General features: G+C 37.9%; 1 protein-coding gene across 2 annotated transcripts in view; it reads right to left on the bottom strand.

Moving 5' to 3' along the window:
* agbl4 (AGBL carboxypeptidase 4) overlaps window positions 1–27137 on the bottom strand; it is a 327238-nt gene that overhangs the window by 38509 nt on the left and 261592 nt on the right. For both annotated transcript variants that reach the window (XM_042729535.1, XM_042729534.1), the window contains one exon: window positions 11–100. In XM_042729535.1, the coding sequence (XP_042585469.1) occupies window positions 11–100 (90 nt within the window). The remainder of the gene's footprint in view (window positions 1–10; window positions 101–27137) is intronic.

The raw sequence follows: 27137 nt of genomic DNA on the forward strand, positions 1-27137 counted from the left end.
AAGGTCTTACCGTGACAGATGAAGGAAGCAGGTGATTCTCCAGGGTGAACGCGGGCTGTGAGAAACACCACCCTTTTTTCTCGCTCTTGGTTCAGATGGGCTGAGACACACACACAAATGCAGAAAGGTTAGTCTCAGCAGGAAGGGGTCTTGGCAGGACAGTGTATGTGTGGTCAGGAGCCATATGTCTGGACCCTGGAGTTTCAGACCTCAGACATGCACCAGGAAACCCAGTATGACAGGACTGAAGTGATAGGAAATGTCAGAGCTAATGAAGACTCCACAGGAGGACAAAACACAATGAGCTACTGATCACAAGAGCAGGAAAAAAACATCTTGTGGCAGGCGAATGTATATGGATCCTCAAGCGCCTACATCTTTTCAATTAAGACTTTAACTACACCAATTTAATATTAAATTAATAAAAGCAACCACCCTGAAGTCTCTATGATGAGGCCTAATGTTCTAGACCTCTTTCAATGTACGTTTATTGGATTTTTTTTTCTCAGTTTTGTTGGATTGCTTGGAAAATGAATAGCACTCTTTTCGATAAGCTTCGTCATTTGAAGCATATAAAAACGCTGCAGGATGATTTGTTGCTCAGTAATACAGAAGCTTCCCTTAGCATGTACCACTAATTAGCATTTATTTAAGACAATATGTACTCAGTATTTACTAAAAGCAGAAATTTATTATCCAGCCCCATCCACTCAGACCATTTATGTAAATTAAGCTGCAAAAATGGGTCATTCAGAAACAGCCATTAAAAGTTATTAAAGACAGTAAGAAATATACCAGTTTGTATTTGGCCAATCATAACAGAGGTCATTTATATATAGAACTCTTAAAGTTATAGCAAATAGCCTGTTTAATTAAAAGGGTCAGAGATAGAGGGTAAAACCATCATGCAAAACTAAAATGTTTTGGTTTACAAAAACCTGAAAAACCTTATAAGCAGGCTTTAGGGAATATATTAAAAGCTACTTTTTTGTCCCTTTTAAATTTTCTGGCAGATAAAAATGTTAAGGTCCCTGCATTTAAATGAATTCAATGCTGTCAATAGAATATGTAATAATAATAATAATAATAATAATAATAATAATAATAATAATAATAATAATAATAATAGGACTTTAACAAGAATAATAAAATGTTACAAAACCAAAACTAGTTATAGTTATAGCCCTTTATTAGTATTTGGTAGATAGGATTTTAAGGTTACTGTGTTTTTAAATGAATTCTATGTTAGGTACTTCATCATGGGTGCTATAATAACTCCTAGATCTGTTTCCAGATATTTCGTCCTCTTCTCCTCTTTTACAATCTCCAAAATGATACAGAGAGGAATTTTAATGCTGCGTAAATCAGATCAGTCCCTCTTTGTGAGCGATGCCAGTTGGGAATGGAATGGGAATACCATTCAAGTTAATGAAAAGAAAGGCTGGACGAATGCGAAAGGACTGCTAACAAAAGCTCCTCTTTAAAAGTCTGATTCGCTTCCAGGCAGAGAAGCGAGAACATTTTAGTCTCAGAGCACTCCGTTCCTTAAGGCTAGACGCTACAGGAATGTGCACGATGGGGAATTCGTTCGGCCTTCACGGTTTCCTCTTATCGGTTTGTGCCGTGGGTTATCCAAACAGGTAAGCCAGAAAGAACTTTTTCTAGCAAGAAAATCACATAATGACCAAGAATTTACACCTGTAGGGACACACACACACACACACTTGCAGTATATAAGGCCACTGTTATCACTTTCTATAAGCAGGCACATAAGTTAAAATATAGATAAAATATAGTTTTTAAAGGACAGACACTGATGACTAAAAATGCTAAATTGGTCTTTGTAATAATATGGATGATTTTATTCAATGCAGAAGTAATGCATCAAGAGGAAAAATGAACATGCACTGTCTTCTGTGTGTGTTTGAGTCAGAGGAATATCACAGAATTAATAAGGCACAAATGCACATGCGTGCTGATGCCTCAGCAGTCTGAGGAACAGCAGAACACAGGTCAGTTCTCAAAGATATCCTCCTCACTTCCAGACTTGACCACGAATGAAACATTAAAATATCCAAATGCATTATTCAGCAAGCTCCTTGAATATTATATCCATCCATCACTAGCTGTAAAGACAAGCATGGCCTAATACATTATGTCTATGGTGACTTGGGCTCCTGTGGGGCCATCTTTAAGTCTGTAAAGGATTGCGGAGGCTGAAGGGAAATGATTAGAACTGTACCTGAGATCATTGTGGCAGTTTTGCTCTTAAAGCAGTTCAAGGAAGCCTGTCGTCTCATAGCTGGCTTTTACTAGTAGTAAGAGGGATTGGATTTATAAAAATCTACTGTGGTAACAACAGCTTCTGTAAAAGTACAGTTATTGCTACTACAAGAAAAATGTGGTAAACTCACCACCACTTTCATCATAAAAAGAAACGCTAGATTGTTCCAGTCCTGAATGCTGATTGGTCAGTAAAGTGTTCCAGGTAGACACACCACCATAGGGTTTTCAAACTTTTTGATGCCACAGACCCCAAAACAGGATTACAAAGGACCCCTTCCTAAAATACAAAAGGTGATTTCATATTATAAAATAAGACCCACTTTATACTGTTAAAAATGTCAAAATAATAAATGTCAATATTGTATTACCTTGAAAATGTCAAAAGGGTATCTGGAAAATATTTAGTTTCTACTAAGCTAAAAGAAACAGTGATTATTATTACTGCATTTTTCTGTTTGTACAATAATTATTTATTATTTATCATCTTTCTCTAAACTCTTGACTGGCCCCAGCACTCCCTTGTCCCCTGCCATGTTATTTTAATTTGCCTAAAAATATTGTTTCAATAATACTTCATATACTAAGACAACTACTACTACTACTAATTATACTACTACTACTAATATTTACCATCATGGTTACACGTTTAAGGTCCAATTCTCGCTATTAACAAACCATTAACTATGACTTTTGCCTCTAAAAACTCCTAATTTGCTGTTTAGTTGTTAAGTTTAGGTATTGGGTAGGATTAGGGTCGTAGAATATGGTCATAGAGAATAAATGCTTTATAAGTACTAATATGTTAATAATAGGCATGCTAATAAGCAACTAGTTAATAATGAGAACTGGTCCCTATACCAAATATTTTTATGTAATATAACATAGTACATTAATATGTATTCTTTTAAATAATATTTTAGAAAATTATTATAAGCTAATTTAATTTTTTTATTAATATTTTTTTATATAATTATTATTTTATAAAATAATTATTTGTTTTTTTATTTTGCAGTTGTATTATTATATTGTACTATTTGTTTATAGTTGTATTCTACAGGGGTGGGGTATCCTATAGATGTTTATGTTGACAACCTTGGTTAAAAGACATTCTCCTTTTAACCACCTCAGCGAGGGAATTCTCACCAAAGAGATGCCACCCACTCCATCTAAAAAGTCCCCACGTTCGGCTCTTCTACTGGCCCCGCTTGACGTGCAAGGAAAATAAATTGTTGACAACCTTGGTTGAGACAACCAAACACCTGAGAGCACAAGGCCCACGTTGTGACGCAGGAAATAAAATAAACATGAAGGATTGTCTGTCAGGTGCAATAAATATGTAAATGGCGTCAAAAGAAGAAGAAGTGTCTTTGACAAAAAGTGAATAAAACTAATGGATTTTGAAGGTTATGCAGATTGTGCAGTTTGGCTTTTCTCCTGCGGTCGACGTGCCACTTTTAATGCAAGCTGATAAGACATGAAAAGGGCCCTGATGTAACACAATTACCTGGGATCTTTAAGAGAGCTGGAACCTGAGCAGATCAAATTCAGCAGAAATGGCAGCTTCGCTCTGTTCAAGACGAGCCGAGTAAGTTTCATCACGCCGGCCTGAGATAGATGACTCAAACATGACAGTTTGCATTTATTTCTGCTGTGTCCTTTCTGTTGGGTCAGACGACGCCGAGTCCAGATCTACTGCTCAATAACCACATGCCCTCCATTTTTATTAGCATTACTATAATGACATGCAGAAATGTACAGTGGGGTCTGAAAGTCTGAAAACATCAGTGAAAATGTTCTCTAATTTAATACAACTTCTATCATGTTGTACCATTGTACTACCATAGTTTTCTGGATTTTTACAATTTTTATAACTTTGTTCTTTTGTTATGATTGTGCTATCTTAATATTATGGTTTTTTGGTATGAATAGTATTTTTGTGTTTGAACAGTTCTACAATACATTTACAAAACAATATAGGACTGTACAATATATTATTTATATTATAGTATATATGTTGGCAGTGTGTGTATAGCGCTATATATCTAGTGTGGTGTGTATGGTGTCGCGCTATCTAGCTATATATTTAATATTATGATATAATATATTGATAATCAAATATATATATATATATATGAGATCTATATATAGTAGTAGATATATATCAATATTATATATATATATGAGGTGTGTGATGTGTGTGTTATAGCGCCTCTATATTTATTATGGTGTGTGTGTGTGTGTGCGCTATCTAGCTATCTTAAATATTAATATTAATGATATATTATATTGATAATATAAATAAAAAATAAATAATCATTACTATTAAAATTATATAATATGTCACACTAGTACCATCTGATACTATCACTGCACCATACTACTGTCACAGTACTTTTCTGTAATAACAGATACAGTAAATGAATATATATGCCTTAAAAAATATAGAAAATTATTTTTATGGCTGTCAAAAGTTTGTTTTATTAGTGGTTGGAGGAATACACAGTCTTGTTTTTGTGCCCTCCAACCTCCACCCCAGGGAGTCCAGGGCCTTCTTCCTCCAAAAGCATTCAGTTATTCTGAACGGCACCCGGCACCTTCACGCTGGAGTGCATTAGCATCAGTTTGCAGCAGCAGTGGAATGACACGCTCGCCCATGTGTGCGTCATATCAGCCGACACGGACTAGCTGTAAATTGTCAGTAGTGTTAAATTTATACAGGGCGCAGGCTGCTGTACAGGGTGCTGGAGCCGAACAGTCATCAACCTCCCTCTTTCTCTCACTCCCATCTCACTTTATTCTTCAAGGACAGGCTTTAAAAGAAATAGAGCTTTACGCCTGTGGATTCCTGCCTGTGTACAGGTCAGGTGGAAGCAGAACAGGCAGTACGCACCGCATCTCCTTGTGGAATTTCTTCAGCCACAAGGTCATAAACCATTTTTCACCCCAGGGCTCCTCAATGTTACTCTCTCACCTCAAAGCATCATACTAGCTCTTCAGTCTGAGATCTGATTCTATTCAAACGCCGCCTCTCTGAAAGAAACCCTTTGAATACATCCATCTCATTCTCTTACATCACATTTATCGCCAGCAGTGGGCCAGATCGGGGGCGCCACAGAGCCGGACTGTGAAAGGACCGTGTCTGAGTCAAAGTCGAGGGGATAACAGAGGTCAGACCGGAGGAGAAAGGGAAGAGAAAGTGCATGCCCGAGTCAACAACCCGCTATACATGATCCAAAGTCAGATCTCAGCCTGTAAGTGGAAGCTGAAGTGAGCAATCAAGGGCCGGAGAGATTTTGGTTCCCACATCGCACTGTAAGAAGCGAGTCACTCCAGAGGATCCAATGGCATTTTTTATGGACATGGTAATCAGACAGAGCTGAAAGAGAGGATGGACGACCGCAAAAACTCAGCATGTAAATACAGCTCTGAACCCTCTTAAGCCTCTTGGATGGTCCGGAGGGATAAAAGCACTGAGCGCGGGGTGATTAGAGATCGATTTAGCACAATCAAGAACCCCCTCTCTCGCTCACGCTCATCTCCGTGAAATGGAGAGATCTCTGTTCTCAACAATTTCATGACAATAGAAGTTGAGAGAGGTGGAGGAAGTGTCAGGCGAAAGGCTAGAAAGAGACAAAGAAAGAGAATCGTGCAGCGAGAGAAAGAAAAATAGTCATTTAGTGGGTGGTCATTGCTCGTTGCTTGTTTTAGTCAAACAAAGAACTTGAGAAGATTTGTGTTGCAGAAACGGCTACTAATTAGGTTGAAAAGGAAAGGGCGACCTGCGATCCGGCCCCTGTGGCAGAGATGGAGGACTTTTAGAGTGAATCATTCAAACAGAGGAAAGAAAAAAACACTCTAAAAATGTATGAATGTCATTGCAATGAAATAAACCAGGTTTATTAGGTTTTTTAAATGATTGTAAACAATATGTTATACCATCATAATTAATAATAACAGCCAATATGTTAATAACATGTTAATAACACAAGGCTTAAGTGGTACACTGGGTTATTTATTTTTGGTTTTATATTTATGTTTGTTTTTATTTTTATTTTATTTACATTCATACAATTTACACAAGGCTTAAGTGTCTAAATTCATTTTGGGGCCTCTATATATGGACACTGGGGGGTCAACTGACAAATCCAATACCATCTTTCTATCCTTTTAACATATGAGCTTTCACAGATGACAGACCATGTGAAATTGGGACTTGAAAAAAGAAAGAAGAAAGAAAACAGCAAACAGCGAGCTGCTTCTTGACATTAAGGAGAATAACAAGAGAGAAAGAGGGAGACAGACAGACAGAGAGGGAGAAATCTGTCATGCTTAAAGCCCTTTTGCCAAATTGCTCGCCCTCGATTTGGCAGCATTGGTCATAGTCTCCCTCCGCTCTCCCCGACTCCTGCCTCGTCCCTTCAAAACAGAAAAAAAGGTGGAGAGAGAAGAAAGAAGAGATGCATGTCTGTGCTCTAAACGACAGGGAATCAGAGAGAGGCAATAATAGGTTTTTTTGAAGAATGCACGACTGAACTTTATGGCTGCCTTGCTTGAAAGGACGAGTTACAAACAAGAAGAATAAAGCAGTGGTGATTTCTTTGGGATATGCCCCTAGCTGTGCCGCCCCCTCCATATGTGACAGTGGGGGCTAGAAAGGCGTGTGGGGGGAACTGTTCGCCACTTGACAGCCAACCGCTGCTACCCTGGAAACAAGTCCGGTGCTGCCGTGGAAACAGGCTTAGATCGAAACAAGCATTGAGCAAGCACAAAGGTAAACCTAGCATGAGATTCAAGAACCTTTTAAAGGCTGAGGTACATCATACCTGCTGCAAGAGAGAGAGAGAAGGAAGGAAGGTATAACACAGAAAATCCTCAAGATGCATCACTTCATCTAACATGTGTTAATACAGTCTCACTTTTTGACTAGACTAGCTTAAAGTCTGGTCATTACTTTAGTTTACTAGACAAAATGCCCACCATAAAGTCTACTTCAAAAATGACAAGAATGGGAATCAAAAATAATTTTAAAATTCCAATGCAAATTGCTCTCAATGATTCCATTTCCTTAATGATTCCAAGAAAGATTCTTTTAGTACTTAAAAAAATAGTTAAATATAAATAAATGTATATATAGTATTAAATATTACTATTAAATGTTAGTTAAATTATTATTATTATTATATTAAACAATACAGAACAAAAAATGTGGTAAAAATTGTCATGCATTTATTTTTAGATTTATTTTTACATATTGCCATACAGACAATAAGTCTCACAGGTTATGTGCTTGATTCACTAAAAAGAAAATCAGACTAAATAAGAATCATTCTGTATACAACCTACTGGACTTGCTATCAGTTTCATATTGTGGATGTATTAGTGGTCTTGCGGTGCTGCTGAATACGTATTGCAGGACACTCTCAGAGTATTTTAGTATGATATTCTCTCTTTTTTTTTAGCTAGTGATTTCAGACAATATATGCACCAGACGGTTAGTGAACGGACTGTGGGCGGTCTGTGGGCGTCCCGTCTGAGACTATGTAGGACATATCTAGCCTTGTGCATGCAATAACAAACCCCTGCAATCTCAAAAGGTCACTTGGATCATGTCAGGCTCGATACAATTGTACTGAAACATATCTCCGGCTGGGACGAAGCAAGTAATTTTACACAGTTCACCCACTCAGATTCCCGAAAAAGCTCGGTCTGTAAGCGCAGTTGAAAGAAAGACAGCTTTTTTAATATAGGTTATTAGTTTCCTGCCCCCCATAGAGTTCTAAATAATTTCTGAAAGCAACAAAGTCCAGACGGGAAACCTCTCTCTGCACCCAACTTTATTACGTGGTTACAGCTCCGAGGTTTAATTTCTCTCATGATTTTTTTTTTTTAGCTCTTATTCCTTCTTTTTTCTTTCCTTTTCTCACTACATAGTGAGATCCCTGACACTCAATTTACAGCCTCACCATCTCTGTCAATCTCAATCTTATACTCTCTAAAAATATATTCACACACAGGCCTCGCTTTTAGCCTGGGGCGGCAATTGTGGATGGCAAACTATTTTCTTGAGAGCTCTCTCTCTCTCTTCTCTGCTGTCTCACTCACTGGGTTGTCAGTGGTTTATTGATTAAGCAGTGAGAGAAGAAGGTCTTTCAGATCTCTCTCCACACTAATCAGGAGAGAGGGAGCACTTCTGGATGGAGCACAAACTCAACATGGTCATTTCTCAGATGTCAGTGATCAGAACAAGACGGGACTTTGATAGGAAAACACAAATGAACACATTTGTTTTTCTAACAGTCGCACTGGGGACATTCGATTGACTTATATTGTTTCTTCTATATAGAATTATTTTAAAGACATTTTGTGAATTTTGGAATTTATTAATGTTATAATAATAATAAAGTTATTTAATTAAATACATGTTTAGTAATTTACAAATTTTCTACTATAAGTAAACCCACTGCATCTTTTAAGTTTGCTCCTAACTCTAATATATATAAAGCTATCATGAACAAATCAAAAGGATCTTAAGGACTTAACACTACTAGAACCTAGATGTTTCTTGATGCTTCATTCCCTCCCATTACTTAAAAAAAAAAAATCATATTACCACTTCTTTACACTCTCTCCATTACTGCAGATCAGCAAAGCACATTATACAGATAAATAACACACTTCAGGACTGTTAAACCATTGTTTTAATTGCTGTCATTTTCACCTACACACATTACCACTTCAAACCTGCAATTGACCAGCCCACTTCAGCTCTGACTGCAAACCCTTAATGTAAATGAATAACATTATGCTGCTATTCAAGATGTGAAATCAAAACTTGCCCTACTGACTCTTTTCTTATAAATACAAATGTGCATGATTCATCTGGGCTTGCCACTCTACTCTAAAGTAAAAAAAAATTTCAATGTCAGAACAATCTTTATTCCAGTAGTTGCTGACAAGTGACTTTATGAGTCAGTGATTTGAATCATTAATTTAAAAGATTTGTTCAAAAACACTAATTTATTTAGGAATGAAACGTGCTGCACTTTGAGTGAGTCATTGAGTCATTTACTCAACGATTTGCTCAAAAACACTGGCTGCGTTCAAAATTCTGAAATTGCACCCTATCTTAATAGGTACTTCTTTTTAATAAGTAATTCCTTTGCCACAAATGTGTTCTATGTAGTATGTTTTGCATAAATTTAATCCGTACTTACTATATTTGCCATGTTGTCATTATCATGACCAACCAGTGTCAGAAGCATCACTTCATGGGATAGTAAAATATCCACTGAAAGCACACACCAAAATCTTTCGCTTACTGTTTTAAAAACACTGTAAATTCAGACATAATGCTGTTTTCACAGTCTGTTTTTTGTCTACTACATAAAAAAACGTAGGAAAGTATGTGATTTCTTATGCAGCAACTGATACACTGACCCAACACATTCATTCAAACATTCCATATTAACTTCTTGCTCATCGAGCTGTTGTATAAAAGCAACATACTGAGCAAACATACTCGAAAACAGCTACATGTTCTGGTTCATATGAGATGTTTAGTTCTCAATTTAAAGGGCAGAAAGTATTTACTTGAAGGCAGAGGAAAATGTTTGGCTAGACATATTAAGAATTGATCAAGAGTGGTTGTAAAGGGCATGGACACAGTTTGTGCTTAGCATGTCCAACTGTGCACTTTTAATTTAGCTGAGTTTGGTTTTAAAGAGACAGATGCCAGGTGCCCTTTAAGTCGAATACGTTTGCCATTTCCTTTACAATGATACAAGCAAATTTAATAACGGCCTCCAGGGCTTACTGCAGCCACAGTTGTGTGGGATGCATTTAGTCTGACTTTGATACAGATTAATGAAATGTCACTTAATTGAGGGGGATTTGCTTGTTGAAAGAGGGTCCAATTTCAGCCCTTGTGTCACATTTAGCCCGGGAGGTGATTGATAGAGTTGACTGTGCCGGACCGGGTCACAATTACACAACATTTCCTTCTCTCACTCTGGGTTTCTCTTAAGCCCAAGGAGCCGCTTTTCCCCACAGAACATGAAACATGCTCACACTTTATTGGTATGTCTGTTGTGGGACTTTCTTCTGAGGGAAACAGAGTGGGGAAGGAAAGAGCTCTTATGAGGTGTGTTTTTCTCTCTGAGGAGTTTGCTGTATTCCTCGTCTGAGCAGATACATTTTAAACTTAAAGGCTTCAAAACGTGCAGAGAGTTTGAAGCTGTTCTACAAAAGATGGGCCCTGAAGGAGAGAGCTCTACATCTCACCGAATATGTTTACACGAACAGTGATTTTTCAAGTGTATATGGTATTCCGGGGGTTTAAGATGGGCAGAGTAAACTGGTATCGTGAATATATCTTTTATTGAAATTAGATATTTTGTGCATTCCTCTGCCAATATGAATATTCAAGACAGCTATATGCATTTCTGAATAATGCGCCTGTGTGGTATTAACACAAGAATATTTGTACTGGTAACATCTGCTCTTATCTCACAGAATATTTAACAGCTTAGTCTGAAAATATATATGCATAAATGTGCTCTCGCTGCATCCTCAGCATTTATTCTAACCTCAAACAGTAGTCTACAACAAGGCAAATGTCTGAAATGCCATCTGCGGCAGTACAAATGTGCCACTGTAAAGGCCATGGCAGCGAGTTCAACCCCAACCACGGTCCTTAAAACCAGACAGGGTAAAAATAGAAGATGAATTAATTTTCAGGGCAAAGGTTGAAAAAAAAACTGGGGCATGCAGTAATTATGATGAATGACGAGAAAGCAAAATAAAATCCACAAAAGTCAATGCATCAAAACTTAAGTTTGCTTTTCTTCTTTGACTAAACTTAAGCACACTGTAAACTTGCCCTGAATTTGTTAGTACTTTCTTTAATGTCAGTTTCTTTAATGTGCTGAATATAAAAAATTAAAATCAATATATGAATGTGTGCATTCGTTTCCTTTTGCCTGTTCTTACCACACAGATTTCACTTAAATGAGCTTCTAATAAGAATAAGAGTCGATAGAATGATAACATCTTTGGTCCGCCCGCACAGTGGGATAATTGCACAGTTGGGATTTTGCTTTAAGAGTTGTTCATCTCCCACAGGGAAGATGCTATTAGCTCATCGTTCTTTTTCTCAAAAGGCTCGGCTGCTCACTCACTCATTCACATGAATATGCATTAAGGGCAATAAAATTCCATATGGAGCAACACACAGTGGGCTGCCATTTTGTGAGAATGTACGTTTGCATATTACAGGCAGTTTGTTATGACAATGCAGTAAACTAGCATTCAGCTAGCATTCAAGTTGCAGTTTGTTTGTTAATCACAGAGCGCATTCCTCACCAGCAGAGCAGATTTGTAACACTGTAAGTAAAAAAAAAAAAACATAAAAAAAACATAATTGTGAATTAACAGTAATTGGCTGCAAGTTGCTGTACCTTTACAAGTTTTACATAATAAATCTACCGTGTATACAATCAAGTGACTTCACAATGAACAGAAGCAAGAAATGATGTGGCAGAATTGTGCTGTAGAATCAGTGATTTGATGTGCATCGTGGTTGTTTCATATATTAAAGGTTCTGTATTTAATTTTTTGACTGAACTATAAGTATAACTATAACTATAAGTACTAGAAGTATAAAAATACTATAAAGTTTGCAGATATTAACATGAGTTCTTACCCATTCATAACCATTTCACCTGACCACTGATAAAGGTGCAATATATAATATTAATGCAGCTAATGGTTGAAATGGCTAGTGCAATCCTAATTCAAAATATTGCAGAGTGTTGCTTAGTTATAGACCTTCTTAGATGGATGGCGAGACTTTTTAGGTCAAGTAGAATCTGCTATCTCTGACCCAGTTTGTTTGAAAGCTTCCGTGGTTGCAATACGCTGTGTTTTCCTCCAACTACTAACCCGTTGTGTTGAAATACTGCTGGGTAAATTAGCAGTGGGCGGAATCATACAGACCAAAACAAAAACAGACATTCTGACATGGAACACACATTTAAAAGCAGAATAACTGGCTGTAGCATTGTTTTTCAGAGAATCAAGTAATTGAACTTACCATGTTTCCTTAAAACTTTATCAGAAACCATACATATTAGTGACAGGAGAAACAAAGCTTTTTGAAGCTTCAAATCAATTGAGCCAATTGCTTCACAAAATGATTTACTGTTTTGAAGCGCTCGAAACACCACATGCTGGTGAAGCTTGCTGATCAAAACTCTACAAGTGCAACAACAACTTAGGCCAAAACATGCAAAAAACAGCTTTTACAAACCCACTGTACATTATGTAACCTTATAAGATAAATTATTACAGCTTCATGTGTCAAACACAGCTATGAAAAAAAGCTTTATTTATTTATTTATTAAAATTTTTGGCCATATGACAGAGATCTGATATTCTAATTGTCGTATTTCTGTTTTGCATAAAACTAAATAGTATACAGTACATCCTATACTGTATTCTAAAATGATCTGATATTAACGTTTGCATGGATTTTATTGAAACAGGGTTTCTGCAGGTATCATCAAATCTAATTTAATGCTTTTTAATGCCATTTTAAAAAATGTTTAATGCCATACATGACCGCCTCACACACATATATGTATGTGTATATAAATATATATATATATATAAATAAATAAATAAATATAAATAAATAAATAAATAATATAATATATATATATATATATATATATATATATATATATATATATATAATTAAAGTTTCTTAAATGTTTTTGAAACAAGTATCTTCTGCTCACTAAAGCTGCAGTAATAGTAATATTGAGAAATGTTATTTAAATTTATAACAAATGTTTTCTATGTGAATATCTGTTAAACTGTAATTGACTGCTGTGATACAAAGCTGAATTTTCAGCATCATTACTCCAGTCTTCAGTGTCACATGATCCTCCAGAAATCATTCTAATATGCTGATTTGCTGCTCAGTTATGATTATTGTTGCTCAATCATTGATAACAGTTATTATTATTATCAATATGGGACACATTTTTTCTGCTTTATATTTTTGTGTAAATCATGATACATTTTACTTTTCAGCATAAATTTTATAAATAAATTTCAGCATAAATAATATTTCAAATGAATCAGCATTTATTTGAAATAAAATCTTTTGTAACATTATAAATGTCTTTACTGTCACTTTTGATCAATTTAATTTGTCCTTGTTGAATACAAGTTTTATATATATATATATATATATATATATATATATATATATATATATATATATATATATATATATATAAAAAGTGAATGGTAATATACTATGGTTTCCACACAAAAAAAAAATAATAATAAATAATAATAATAATAATAATAATAATTAACACAACTTCTTCCTATATTGATAATCAGAAATGTTTCTTGAGCAACACATCAGCATATCAGAATGATTTCACTGAAGACTGGAGTAATGATGCTGAAAATTCAGCTTTGAATCATAGGAATAAATTACATTTTAAAATGTATTCACAATAAAAACTTACTATAAATTGAAATAATATTTCACAGTATTACTGTTTTTATTGTATTTTTGATCAAATAAATGTAGCCTTAGTAAGCATAAGAGACTTCTTTCAAAAACATTAAAAAATCTTAATGATCCCAAACTTTGACCAGTTATAGGCCTGTTTTAAATTAACCATTTAATTTGACAGTAATGCAATGATGATAATCTTGGATATGTAAGAAAATCTACATAATTTAAATCACTTTAAATCACTTCTATATCAGTTCTTAAATTGATTTCCAATGTGTTTTTTAACTAAAGAAAGGGCAACTTTTTCCTATTATAATAAAAATGTCTGCATTATCTTTCATATCAAATTCTTACATTTCATTAAGGAATTTACATTTTCTTTGCAAAATTACAACTGCATGAATAATGTTAGGAGCTTAGTGTTTTAAATTGATTTTTAATCTAAAAATATGAAAAGTTGGGAAAAAAATGCAATGACACTTTAAAATATGATAGTAAACTGTCAGGAGGTGGTGTCAAGTGACTGTGTTAATTAGTGAACATTTAAATCATTAGTTCAAGCCATTCATTCAGACGGCTGATCCATTTAACAATCAAGCAAATGCTGTTTTTATGAATGGATCACTGAATCATTCACTCAAATTATTAATTTAAAAGTACTCAGTCATTTAATAACAAAACACCGCTGTGTGCTGCTCTGAGATTAGTGAATGATTATTACTCATTTATAGAATTAATAAAAACAATGTCAAATCTGCAATCGTGCTGATATTCGGGAATCAACACTCTTTTGGTCATCTCATGTTGCTTACCTAGGCTACATCATATGGTATAAATATAAAAATTCCTTTTTTCCACAGTATGTATGTTCTATGAGTTGTCTTTGCAGTTACGCTCATTTGTTTTGATTTCTCCACGAGATTCTCTCTCACACACACACACCGGCTGCGCCAGCTTCAACATGCAGCTGCTTGTTAGTGCTTATACATTATTCTTTGTTAATGTAAATTTACATTTACAAAATGTGTTAAAATAGGATTGGTTTTTTTTTAAATTGCTCAATTGCACTACACAATTTCTTTCTGGCTTTACAAAATTGACATTCTCTGCTCTTAGTTTTACTCCAGTCTGCCGCTGTCCAAACATCTGGCTTTACGTCAATTCCGCATCGACCGAAGGCGATTACCAAACTGTTTTGCGCGTGTATCACACAAATATACATATTTTGCAACAGCAAATTCAAAAGTTCTCAATTATGAAGGCGCTTTATTCAAAATAAACTGGTAATATTTTTATTTAAAACCACCTTAAAAAATGTTAATGCCTGTAGAAATAAATGTAATGACTTTTAATGCTATTTAAGGCCTTAATTTTCGCAAAATCCATTTGAGTTTTAATGCCTTTTAATGCCCCACGGAAACCCTGTGAAAAAAGCTTAGATTAGATTAAATTAGATTCAACTTTATTGTCATTGCACATGTAAGGTACAAGGAAATATAAATGCAGTTAGCATCTAACCAGAAGTGCAATAAGCAGTGAGTACAGGATATACAGTGTCTATAATATGTTACAAATGTACAATAAATATACAGATAAGGCAGTGCTATGGACATAATTTACAGATTTATAAATACTATCAGCATGATATACAGATAGGTGTACTATGAACATACTATACAGATGGATTATGTAATAAGTGTATGTACACTATAAGCAGAAACTATGAGCATATGAACATTATTTACACTAGTGCAATGGACAGTAAAAAGTGCATAGAAAAATATTCCAGTGTGCAAATGGATCATTCAGTGTTCTGGATGAACAGACAGTAGTGCAGGTCTGTTTGTAAGCATGATATAGTGTTGAGGAGGGGTGAGGAGTGTGTGTGTTTGGTGTGTATGGGGTGGTGGTGGTTGGGGGGGGGGCGGTCAGATGGCAGAATTCAGTAAGGAGACAGGTGTAGGGAAAAAGCTGTTACTGAGTCTGCCGGTCCTTTTCCGGGGGCTCATGAAGCGCCTCCCGGAGAGCAGGAGGTTAAACAGTCTATGGTCAGTAAGGAGGTTGAATCTGCTGGTCCTTGTCCGGAGGCTCCTGAAGTGCATTCTCTGGATGTCCTCAATAGCAGGGAGTGGTGTCCCTGTGATGCGTTGGGCGGTTTTCACCACCCTCTCCAGTGCCTTGCGGTCAGCAACTGAGCAGTTTCCATACCAGACTGTGATGCAACTGGTCAGGATGCTCTCGATCGCACACCATTAAAAGTTCTTTAGGATGGCTGAAGACAGCTGGTTCTTCTTCAGTGTCCTGAGGAAGAAGAGGTGCTGGTGAGCCTTAGTGACCAGGCTGGAGGTGTTTGTGGTCCAGGACAGGTCCTCCGAGATGGTGGTTCCCAGGAACTTGAAGCTGGAGACACGTTCAACAACCATCCCGTTAATGTGGATGGGGTCATGCTTGCTTCCTTTCTTCTTCCTGAAGTCCACAATGAGTTCATTTGTCTTGCTGGTGTTAAGGAGCAGGTTGTTGTCAGCACACCATGAGGCGAGGTGCTGTACCCCCTCCCTGTAGGCAGTCTCATCGTTGTCTCTGATAAGGCTGCACAGGCTTGCAGTCATGGGTGTAGAGGGAGTAGAGGAATGGGCTCAGCACACAGCCCTGTGGTACGCCGGTGTTGAGTGTGATGGTGGTGGAGCAGGTGTGGCCTGACCTAACATGCTGATGTCTGTTGGTCAGAAAGTCCATAATCCATTTGCAGAGGGAGTTGTTAATGTCCAGGTCTCCAAGTTTTGTGATCAGCTTGGAGGGAATGACAGTGTTAAATGCTGAGCTGAGTGAACAAACAACATCCGTACATATGTATTGTTATTGTCCAAGTGTGTGAGTATAGAGTGCAGCACTGTGCATACTGCATCCTCTGTGCTCCTATTGCTATGGTAAGCAAATTGGTGTTGGTCCATTGTGGGTGGGAGGCAGTCCTTGAGGTGTGCTAGGACCAGTCACTCAAAGCACTTCATAACGATAGGTGTGAGTGCTACAGGGAAGTAGTCATTCAGGCACATCGGGGAGGAGTGTTTTGGCACTGGCACAATGGATGTGGACTTAAAGCATGTTGGCACAGTTGCTTGGGTGAGGGACAGGTTGAAAATGTCTATTAAGACCCCGGCAAGCTGCTCTGCACATGCCCTAAGAACACGTCCAGGAATGCCGTCCGGGCCAGCAGCCTTGCAGGCGTTGATCGGGCTCAATGCAGTGTGGACATCTGTGGAGGTGGGTTTGAGGGGTTGGTGGTTTGCTGAGAGTGTGATCTTGGTGGTCATCTCCTTGCTGTCGCTGTTGAAGCGAGCATTAAAGTCATTTAGCTCATTAAGGGAGGAGACGTCTGTGACCGTTGGAGTAGAGTTGCTTGGCTTGTAGTCACTAATGGCCTGGATGCCCTGCCACATGCATCGGGGGTCAGAGTTGGAAAAGCGCTCTTCTACCTTTATATTGTAGCAGTACTTGGCCTTTTTGATGCCCCTCCTCAGGTTAACCCTGGATCTGCTGTAGGCCTGAGCGTCATCTGATCTGAATGCAGTGTTGTGGGCTATCAGCAGGAGTCACACCTCCTTGTTCATCCATGGCTTCTGATTAGGGTATGTTGTGATCTGTTTTTCTGTTGTAACACTGTCAATGGTGGTGTTGATGTAATCCCGTACAGAGGAGGTATAGATATTAATGTCAGTGTGAGAGCCACGGGCAGCCTGAGAAGCAAACATACTCCAGTACGTGTGTTGAAACCTGTCCTGAAGTAAATAGTCTGCTCCAGTTGGCCACACTTTGATGGTCCTCACTGATGGTTTCACATGGTTGATGAGGGGTGAATACTTAGGGGTGAGAAACAAAGAAAGGTGATCAGACTGCCCGAGGTGGGGGAGGTGGGGCGCGATGTAAGCTCCATCAATGTTTGTGTAAACATGATCCAAAGTTTTGTCTCCTCTAGTGTGGCAGGAAACATGTTGATGGAATTTGGGGAGCATTGTCTTTAATTTGGAGTGATTAAAATCACCCGCGACAATAAAAGCAGCCTCCGGGTGAGCAGTCTGTTGATGCAGTTCGTTCATAGCATGCTTGCCATTAGCATCCGGTGAAATATAGACTGCAGTTATAATGGTGGAAGTGAACTCCTGCGGCAGATTAAAATGTCTACACTTAACCATGAGGAACTCTAGGTTAGCTGCGCAGTGTCTCCCAACAATGACAGTGTTCGTACAACAAGCTTTTTTAACATAAATGCACAATCCGCTGCCTCTTGTCTTGCCGGAGTCATCTGCTGTCCTATCTGACCGGAGCATGTAGCGTCTGGCTAGCTCAATAGCATTATTGGGTACATCGCTGTGTAGCCATGTTTCTGTGAAAACCATAAACTTTTGCAATCCAAAAGTCTCTTACTGTGGGTGATGTGAAGTCGTAACTCGTCCATTTTGTTCACCAGTGACCGCACATTAGCGAGGAAAATGCTGGGTAAAGAGAGCCGGAGTGGTGTTAGCTTTAGCTTAGCTCTTAGACCTCAGTGCTTCCCCTGCCTTTGTTTGCGATCTCGATGCCGCCTGCGAGCACTTCCGCCTTCTTGCCTCATGGGTTTGCATCTTAACAAGCAAAGCCATTCAACAATTTCACGGTGTGTCTGTGAAACGTTGAGGTACCATCGTAGTAGTTTCGTGCATGCATGAACGTCATGGCAACGTACAACACAAACTAACGTAAATCAAGCAAGCTAGTATGCATAGGCCACAAAGTGTTGACGAAATTACACATTAGCGGACCGGAGGGAATAAATATGGATTTTTTTGCACAAATGGAACTATGGAACTTCTTGCACAAAATAAATTCAAGCACTTTCAAGGATTTCAAGGACCTGTGGGAACCCTGTACATTAAATGCAATTAAAATAATCAAATGCCATTAAATACGAAGTGTTTCTTTAATGTGTGTTTTTAATTGTTATTATTATTATTATTATTCATTTGAAGGGCTTGTTTTGTGAAAAACTTATAATAGCTAAATAATAGATAATTGACTACTACTCTTCCTTTTAATTACACAAATGTCTCATTAAAAATGTCTACAAATGGATAAAAACTGATCTAAAATCAGGTAAAAAAAAAAAAAAAAAACAATCATAGATGCTGTTTCAATTATGCGCCACTGGGGGTGATCTCAATGAACTCGCATGATTTATGAGTTCACAGAGATCACCCCCGCCCCCAACGGCAAACCACTGAAATTTCGAAAGGTTTTAAAACAATTATGATGTAACGAAGCCTCGTTTATGGAAAGCACGTAACTTTGGCAGTTTGATACACGCTCTTATCCACTGGTTCGAAACAAATTATTCGCAAAGGTTTCGAAGCTTTATGAAGCAGTACTTCGTAAGTGCCAATCACTAGTACATATAGACTTAGTACCAAATATGTCCTAGTTGAATCATTCTGTAAAATTCTGAACACAGTTTTTAACTGAGAAAAATTTATGTTAATTCTTGTGAAATCCTGGGAATATTTTACACTGTACTGTTACCCAACTTCCCTCTAATGTTAAAACCAAAGAGAAAAAAGGGTTGAACCAGCAAAATGAGAATCATCATCAGACTCTCATTCCCTCTGTTACCTGAGATGGCAGGCAGGGAAGGAGGGCGTGGATTTGGTGATTACAGCGTTGCCATAGCGATTGGCAGTTCGGGCGGAATGGGGCGGAAAGGGCCTACGTTTGAAGTGGTAAGTCCTTTCATAATACTTTGATCAGAGAGATGTTTGTAGTGGGGGCAAACCTGAAGAACAAACAGGACTTCAGAAAGATCAGCTATCTGTTCGGTAACATTCAGCCTCTAAAGGGAACAGAAAAAACCCTCAACCGATAATCACTGACTTTTTTATGCAGATTACAGAGGGAAGAAAGACAGAAAGAGCTTGGACAGACAGGGAGAAAAAAAAAAAAGGTGTCGCTGAGGGAACAGCCGTTCTTTGACTCTACCTGTCGCGTGCCAGACTTATATTTGCACAAAGACGCTGCCAAATGAAATTCAGTGTAGAGTAAATACTTACACAGCACACATGTGTGTTTCCCACTCAGGAACTCTTAAAACACTAGAAAATGTAATTGAAAACAAAGCGAATAGGTGACTGGCACATGTTAGTGCATTTAAGCGTAAATTTTCTAGCTTCATGCGTTTGCCTCTATATGTGGGTGTGTGATTGAGTATGTTCTGGTAACTGTCAGTAGGTGTGTGAGTGCGCAGTGCGCAATAACTCTATACGTGTAGTGCCGCCACACTAAAGCCATTAGATCTCAGCTAGAGAACCAGAAGTACTTTAGTGCTGTAGGTGTGACCCAAAGCCCCCAACCTCCTCCATCACAAAGCCGGGGACGGCAGAAAGCAAACCAGGACAGGACAGAGCGCAGCGGGGGCACCAGTTGGGGGGCTATAGCGGGTGTGGGCAGGATACTGATTGCCCCTTTCTCATGCCTCAAAATCACATCGTTCCCTAGCTAAAAATACCCAAGAAAACTCTTAAACAAAAAGGGAACATGCTCTCCTCTGGCGCTTCATAAGAGAACACTGCATACTTCATAAGTGCAAACTCTCGATTTATAATTACCGCTTTCACCGTTCTGTCTATAGGAAAGCTTTGAAGGCTAGCACTGAGCAAAAGCATATGGTGCAGGATTACATGGCCTTTTGAGTCTGATCTCGCCAAAGAACTTAATTGAGGTCCTTCGCTATAATAAACAGCGAGTGACTTCATCTTCTTCTCAATAAATAGTGCTATATGAGCTTTGCAACTCCCCCTCCTCCTGTTGAGAGTTTCCAGGGACCGCGGTCCACAGAGAATGTGGGAAAGGCAGGCTTCTGGTTGCATAGAGGGAGCATCAGATAGGATAATGTATTATTAAAACCCCCAATGTCTCAGTGTTTAATATAATCAGCAGCGGAGCAGACACGCTCTACTTACGGCTCTGTTGCCTGCCGTCTCATCTAATCCATACCCCCTTTGCTCTCTCAGAATTTGCCAAAGTACCTGTTCATGAGCGTTCCGAGGAGACCGAGTCTCTGAGGTAATATGTGGGACGGAACAGGTATTTCACAGAAGAGGGGGACAGAGATGGGATTATATGCAAGTGGCTTACAGTACATTCAGTGGAAAATTTGTAATTATCTTAGGCACTCAGACTGAACAAATAAAAAATGTTTGGAGATATTTTCTGTCCCGTAGAATGGCACAGGGAGTTCTGAATTTGAGCTTAGCTTGACAACATTCGGGATGAGAGCACAGGCCACGTTATGAACCGGCACAAAATACTAATTAAATATTAATTATTATCCTCATGTGTCAGTGAGATGAGCCCGGGCGGGTTCCCACAGGAAGACCTGTCAGCGGACTGAGGAAGAAGGAGAGGGAGAGTGAGACAGACAGGATGAGGAGGCCCTGACCTTTACTGTCAGTCGAGAGAGAGGGACAGCGACAGCGAAGGAGGGAGAGAGAGAGATCAAGAGAGAAAAGAAGCCCCAGAGCCCCCTGACTCCTTGTCTTATGCCAGTCATCCACTGGGACACATCATTCTGACCTGCTCTGATCCATGACTGCTCTGCTCAACAGATTTCAACCAATCAGCACGCAGAAAGTCCTCTGACTACCACACGCAGCGCAGCTATCGTCTGCATGGGAGACAAACTAAGCTGTTTAAAGAGCATAGCTTTGATTTGTAGAACTTCACTAAAACTTTCAGAATGCATCATAGTACTACAATGCTTTTTTCGACATGCATTATCAATGTTGAAAACAGCTGACCATTATCCAAACCTCTGCTGTGTCTCTCTATTATAAGGGGTGATATTTACTCAGCAAGCTGCAAAAAGATCTTATGTACTGCAAAACAAATCTGTGTGGACATAAGTAATTGCTGTATCTATTCCAGTACACACACACACACACACACACACACACACACACACACACATTTAGACATGCAGATATGTTAGTTATCACTGAATAGTGCCTCCTCCATAAAGGGACAGCTGTAGGAGTAATTGAAGGGATTGTGGGGTTTTAATCCACTCTCACTTCCTAGCAATTCACAAACAGTTAACCACAACACTGTTGTTACCCTACATTCATGAGATCAAGCATGGTGGACTTCACAGTGAAAACACTGCAAAGTGTAATATAATCACAACAACCATACACCATACATCTACTCCTATGAAGAAACCAGTGCCAGTATTTTTTTTTATTTTTTTTTTACAAGAACATCAAACTCTCACACTCTTAAGCTGTTTTCACACTTGGTTTGATTGCTAGGTCTGAACTCAAGTTCAATTCTACCCTTTCCCTGCAGGTCTTTTTTCACAAATGATATTTTATTATTTGGTTCTGAACTAAAGTATGGTACATTTGCGTCATCTATGTAAGTGCTACAGGCAGCTGTTTGCCACTGTAGCTAGCTATCAGTTCACAAGAAAAAGGTTGTCATCATGTCATTTTTTTCATGTGTTTTTATCCCTTTGGTTTTACTACCAAAACACAAAACAGCACTTGCAGTGTGACTGGAAATGTGCAGAATGTTGGAGTTAGTACGTGTGTGTGTGTGTGTGTGTGTGTGTACCAAGTGTGTATATATATCATGTGGAAACTGCTGAAAAAATGTCTTTGATAAATGGAAAGTTCAAAAGAAATGCATTTGTTTGCACGTGATTTTTTTTTAAACATTTGAATTTGCAGTTAATTTGTAAATATTTTGTAAAATTATAAATATATTTTTATTTAATTTTAATGCATCTTTCTGAAAAAAGCATTTTTTTTTAAATAAAATAAAAATAATAAAATGTACAGACCTCAGACCCCCCAATATAATATAATGGCTGTGTCCAAAAGCCTAGGCAGATGACTTGCTGCCTCGCTGCCTTATGAGACAATGACTTTGCAGGCAGCATTTTTGTACGAAGGCAGCTCATGAAACTGATTTCGGACAGGCTTCTGAGGCAGAGTAATGGTTTAATGATCTACAACAAAATAGAACGAGTTTTGATGATAACTAAATGGATATTTAATTATTATTATACTGATTTTTCACTAGAAATAACATCAAAAATCCTCAACTGTCACGGAATGGAACGCACAGGATTGTGGGATATCATAGGCAGCGAAGGATACATCTATGCTGCCTTAAAAATTAGATCAGAAGGAGGTACCTCCGGAGACAGGAAGTGAAGCACAATTTGTAATCGGATGTGCCTTGATGCCTTCCTGTCTTGGAATGCTGCCTCCGAAGGCAGCATTTTAGAGCTTTCGGACGCAGCCAATGTAAATATCGGCTGCAAACCATAGATGTCTCCAAAGTACAAAACCTTAAGAATCCAACCTAACGAACCAAACACTACGTCAAATGGGCTCTGGTCTACACTGTGTGAAAATGCTCTTACTGTCATTCTGCTTACCCTGCACTCGCTGAAGTCCGCTGAGCAGAGACCAAAGCAGCACTGAAGGCTCAAGCACCGCATGTCAGCTCCACAAAAACCCCCAGAACATACAGCAGTCAGAGTGCTTCAGATGGCCCAGTAACAGGAGCACGTAGTCCTCAATGACAGCTCTCAACACGGGACATTACTTTGTCCTGTGCTGTGGGAGGGGAAGCAGGTGTGTGTTGTGGTGTGACAAAACCTGAGGTGACAGCTTGTGTTTTCATTCGGCCCCCCGCAGGACACAGTATATCGGTTTGGTCACGCTGCTTCAATCTCACTCGCTCTTCGTTTCTTTCTATCAGTCATTGTCCAATAGGCTTTCTCTCTTTAATTCATCTCTTCAACATAATTCCTAGCATTTATCAGCTTCTTTCCATCTCAGGGGCTTTGACATGACTTGAGTAAACAGTGAAGCAATGCAGTTTTTCGGAGAGGAAAATATGTAAGTTAATACCAATCGAACCAATAAAAATATGCACATGTTTGATGTGTATATTTAAATATGCTCCCGTACACAGATTTGACATTCCCTCGATATCATAAAACTGTCTCTATAATAAATAATGTGTTATCTTACTAACACAACACTTGTAATGAAACAGGCCTATTACATTTACTCACATATTAGTAAATTCTCCATCCTCAACTCCATCATTGCAAGTTTAAGTGTTGATTTCTCACTTGTTTTCAGGTCCTTTAATTTGTATTTCATTAATATTTTAGCAAAAGTTTCCGTTCATCTGTCATTAAAACCATAGATATGTGGACGGCTTATGTATAGTGGCACAAAGAAACAGAAGCTAATATAGGCTAATCTGCCTAAATCTATCATTTGAAATGCATTGATTGGGCCTTTCTTGGACACATTTTTGACTGAAGAAAATTACATTTTGTTATATATTTAAGTTATTTATACCATGTATTAAAGGGTACGTCAACACTGCCCGAAGTATTAAACTCTATGAAGCGGAGCTGAAAGCTGCAGTTTACAGCGTAGGTCAACTATTGTAATGTGAGTTCAAATAATTTCAACTCTGAGCCCATTTGCCACTGACCTTTTGAAATGCAGCCAAAAGATTTCATAATTTGTCATTATGTAAGCAGCATGGGTGCAAAAGTCAGCACAAAACTATAACATAACGTTAAAGCCATATCGTGAATTATCAGGAATAATCATACTATACATAAGGCTATAAACAGCCTTTTCCCCTTTTTTACTGTATTTTATTCATTCATTCATAATTGGTTTTGAAAGGCAATACATAAGTCCAATATTTAGTGTTCAGTTTATAAATAAATAATATATATATATATATATATATATATATATATATATATATATATATATATATACACAATTATAATTGTGTTATACACAATTCATAATTAATCAAATTTATATCAATATTTACAATCCCACAAATTAAGATAATTCAGATTACTAAACCATTTTTTGCCCATTGCATCACATCTCCCAGTTTTACATCATCTTGTACCACACATTTTAAAGATGCTGTTAAAAAGGTGCTTTAAAAAGTAGTAAAGACACTTTAAAAATGCTGCAATATGTTCTATTCTGTTGCACCCCGTCCAGTTGTTTTTGAACACAAGTGCTGACTGCAGACTTAAAAAAATACGACAGTGGCTTTTCAAGTTTACAGCTTGAGTTGTTTCCTCTTTCCACATTAGACTTTCTCTGTTTCTCTGGGAGGCCAATCAAGGCCACTTCTGTCGGCTCTCATCGTCCCCTTTACTGAAGCCTTTGTGGCTACAGCCAGATCCCTTCCTGCCTGCCAAGCTATCAACACCTCTCTCACCCCGCTCTTGTACCACACACACCCTCGCACACTAAAATACATACACGGGCCACCACTCAAAGAGTCTCAAGTGATTCAAAACAAAACCCTCAGACCGCAGTTATTAAGCACCGACTTTAGTGAGTGTAACTCCCAGCTGCCTTTAATCCCTCCGCAGGGGTGACATCCAAAGAGCCAGTATTCATGTCCAACAATGCTGGCAAAACCAACCTGGAGACTTTTAAAGCACCCAGCTCAGGCTTGGTAACCATTCTCTCATGGGAATGGGCATGAAAAGGCTTTCAGAAGAACAAGGAAGGATCTTCAGATCTGAGATTTGAAATAACTCTATATGAGTTTGGTTTCTTGCCATTTATACTCAGCTTTTGCACAGTGAGGCCTCTTCATCTCATGGCTAAGACTAGTCTCAAAGCAAGAGAGCTCTAGCAAATGAAGGTTCTTTGGCCCAATATGAAGCTTTTGTATTTTCCTTTTCAGCCACGAAAAACCATCTCTTCAGTCCTCGCAGAGCACCATCTCAGGAAATGAAAGTTCACTTCCTCATACTGAGGCTTGACACTTTTTTTGCGGCTTTTGTCCACTTGAACCTTCAGAGAAACACAGGTGAACCTTGAGAATACTAATCACCGGGGCTCTGAAATTTTAATACTCGCCACGCACACACACAAAAGAGTGTGTGCACACGTGTGTACCGGTGATTGTGGCATTGAGTACAGAATAATTCATCATGTCTAATTAATTATTCAGAGTAACGGGGGAAGATGTCATCTCGGTACAAAACTTTGTAGTGCAGTTAAAAAGCGAAGATAGGCAAAGACAAACTCCAGCAGTCTTCCTCACCAGAGCTGGTGTGTGTTTGAAGATCTGCTTGCTCCACTACATTCACAATGGCTCTTTAAATCACACGTGATTACCATTTAAGTAAAACAGCACGCTAAGTAACTCCTGGCCACTTCTTATGGAGTGTTTTACTATTATATGGCCACTAAAATAGATTTCCTTTGTAATGTCTGGACACTCAAAAGGCCAAACAATGCATCCTAAAAAAGAACCAGTTGTTCTATCAGGCAGTATATTTAATGACTGCAAACAAGGGAGATGAATGCAATTGTATGCCTCACTTATATAAGGGTTTCGCTCATATTAGGTTCATGTAACTCTATAATATAGCAGCTCCTACTGAATGTCAACCTACCTCTGAATTAAAAAAAATAATAATAATAATAATAATAATAATAATAATAACCCATGCTACGGACCACAGGCCAAACGCTGAGAGCTGTTATGGAAACAATAATTTGAACATTTTCATTTAGAGAATTTGTTTTTGTTTACTCTGCCACAATCCTTCATCTGCAAGAGGCAAGCTGTCACTCATAATTTTGGCAAAATCTAAGTCTATGAATATTTCATTGGCATCGATTCCTCAAAGCCAATAAACTATTGTACAAATTGCCTTTGGTTCTGTTTTTTAGCCTTGGCACAAAGTAGCTATCTGCCAGTACTGTGTGATCTACTATCTCCAAATAATGTGTATTGACTAATATATCACACTGTTAATGTTTTCTTAAAGGAACAGTTCACTTAACACCAGTTCCTCATACAAAGCTATTTGTACTGATGGCTAGACTTTGCAAAAAGAACAAGATACACTTTTTTTTTTTTAAACTTAACAAATACTAATTTGAGTTATATGTGTTATTGAATTATTCAGGTAACATACAAGTTATAATCTATAAAATAATTATAAAAATATAATTACTTAATTTCAACTCAAATCAGTATGCTATTTGGCAAAACAATAAAATAAATAAATTAATAAAAATACAGAAGTCACTTGGGTCATGTTCACCGAGGCTGATCATTGAGATTCAAGATGGCATCAGATGCGAGATAGGATAAGTCTATGATGTGATGCCCACAATTGAACAATCAAATCAAGTATTATTCATAAAGTTGTGTAATAAATAATGGTATAATAGTGATAAACTGTTTGCCTGTTAGTTAC

The sequence above is a fragment of the Cyprinus carpio genome, chromosome B8, assembly GCF_018340385.1.
Source record: "Cyprinus carpio isolate SPL01 chromosome B8, ASM1834038v1, whole genome shotgun sequence".
In the NCBI taxonomy this organism is placed as follows: Eukaryota; Metazoa; Chordata; class Actinopteri; order Cypriniformes; family Cyprinidae; genus Cyprinus; species Cyprinus carpio.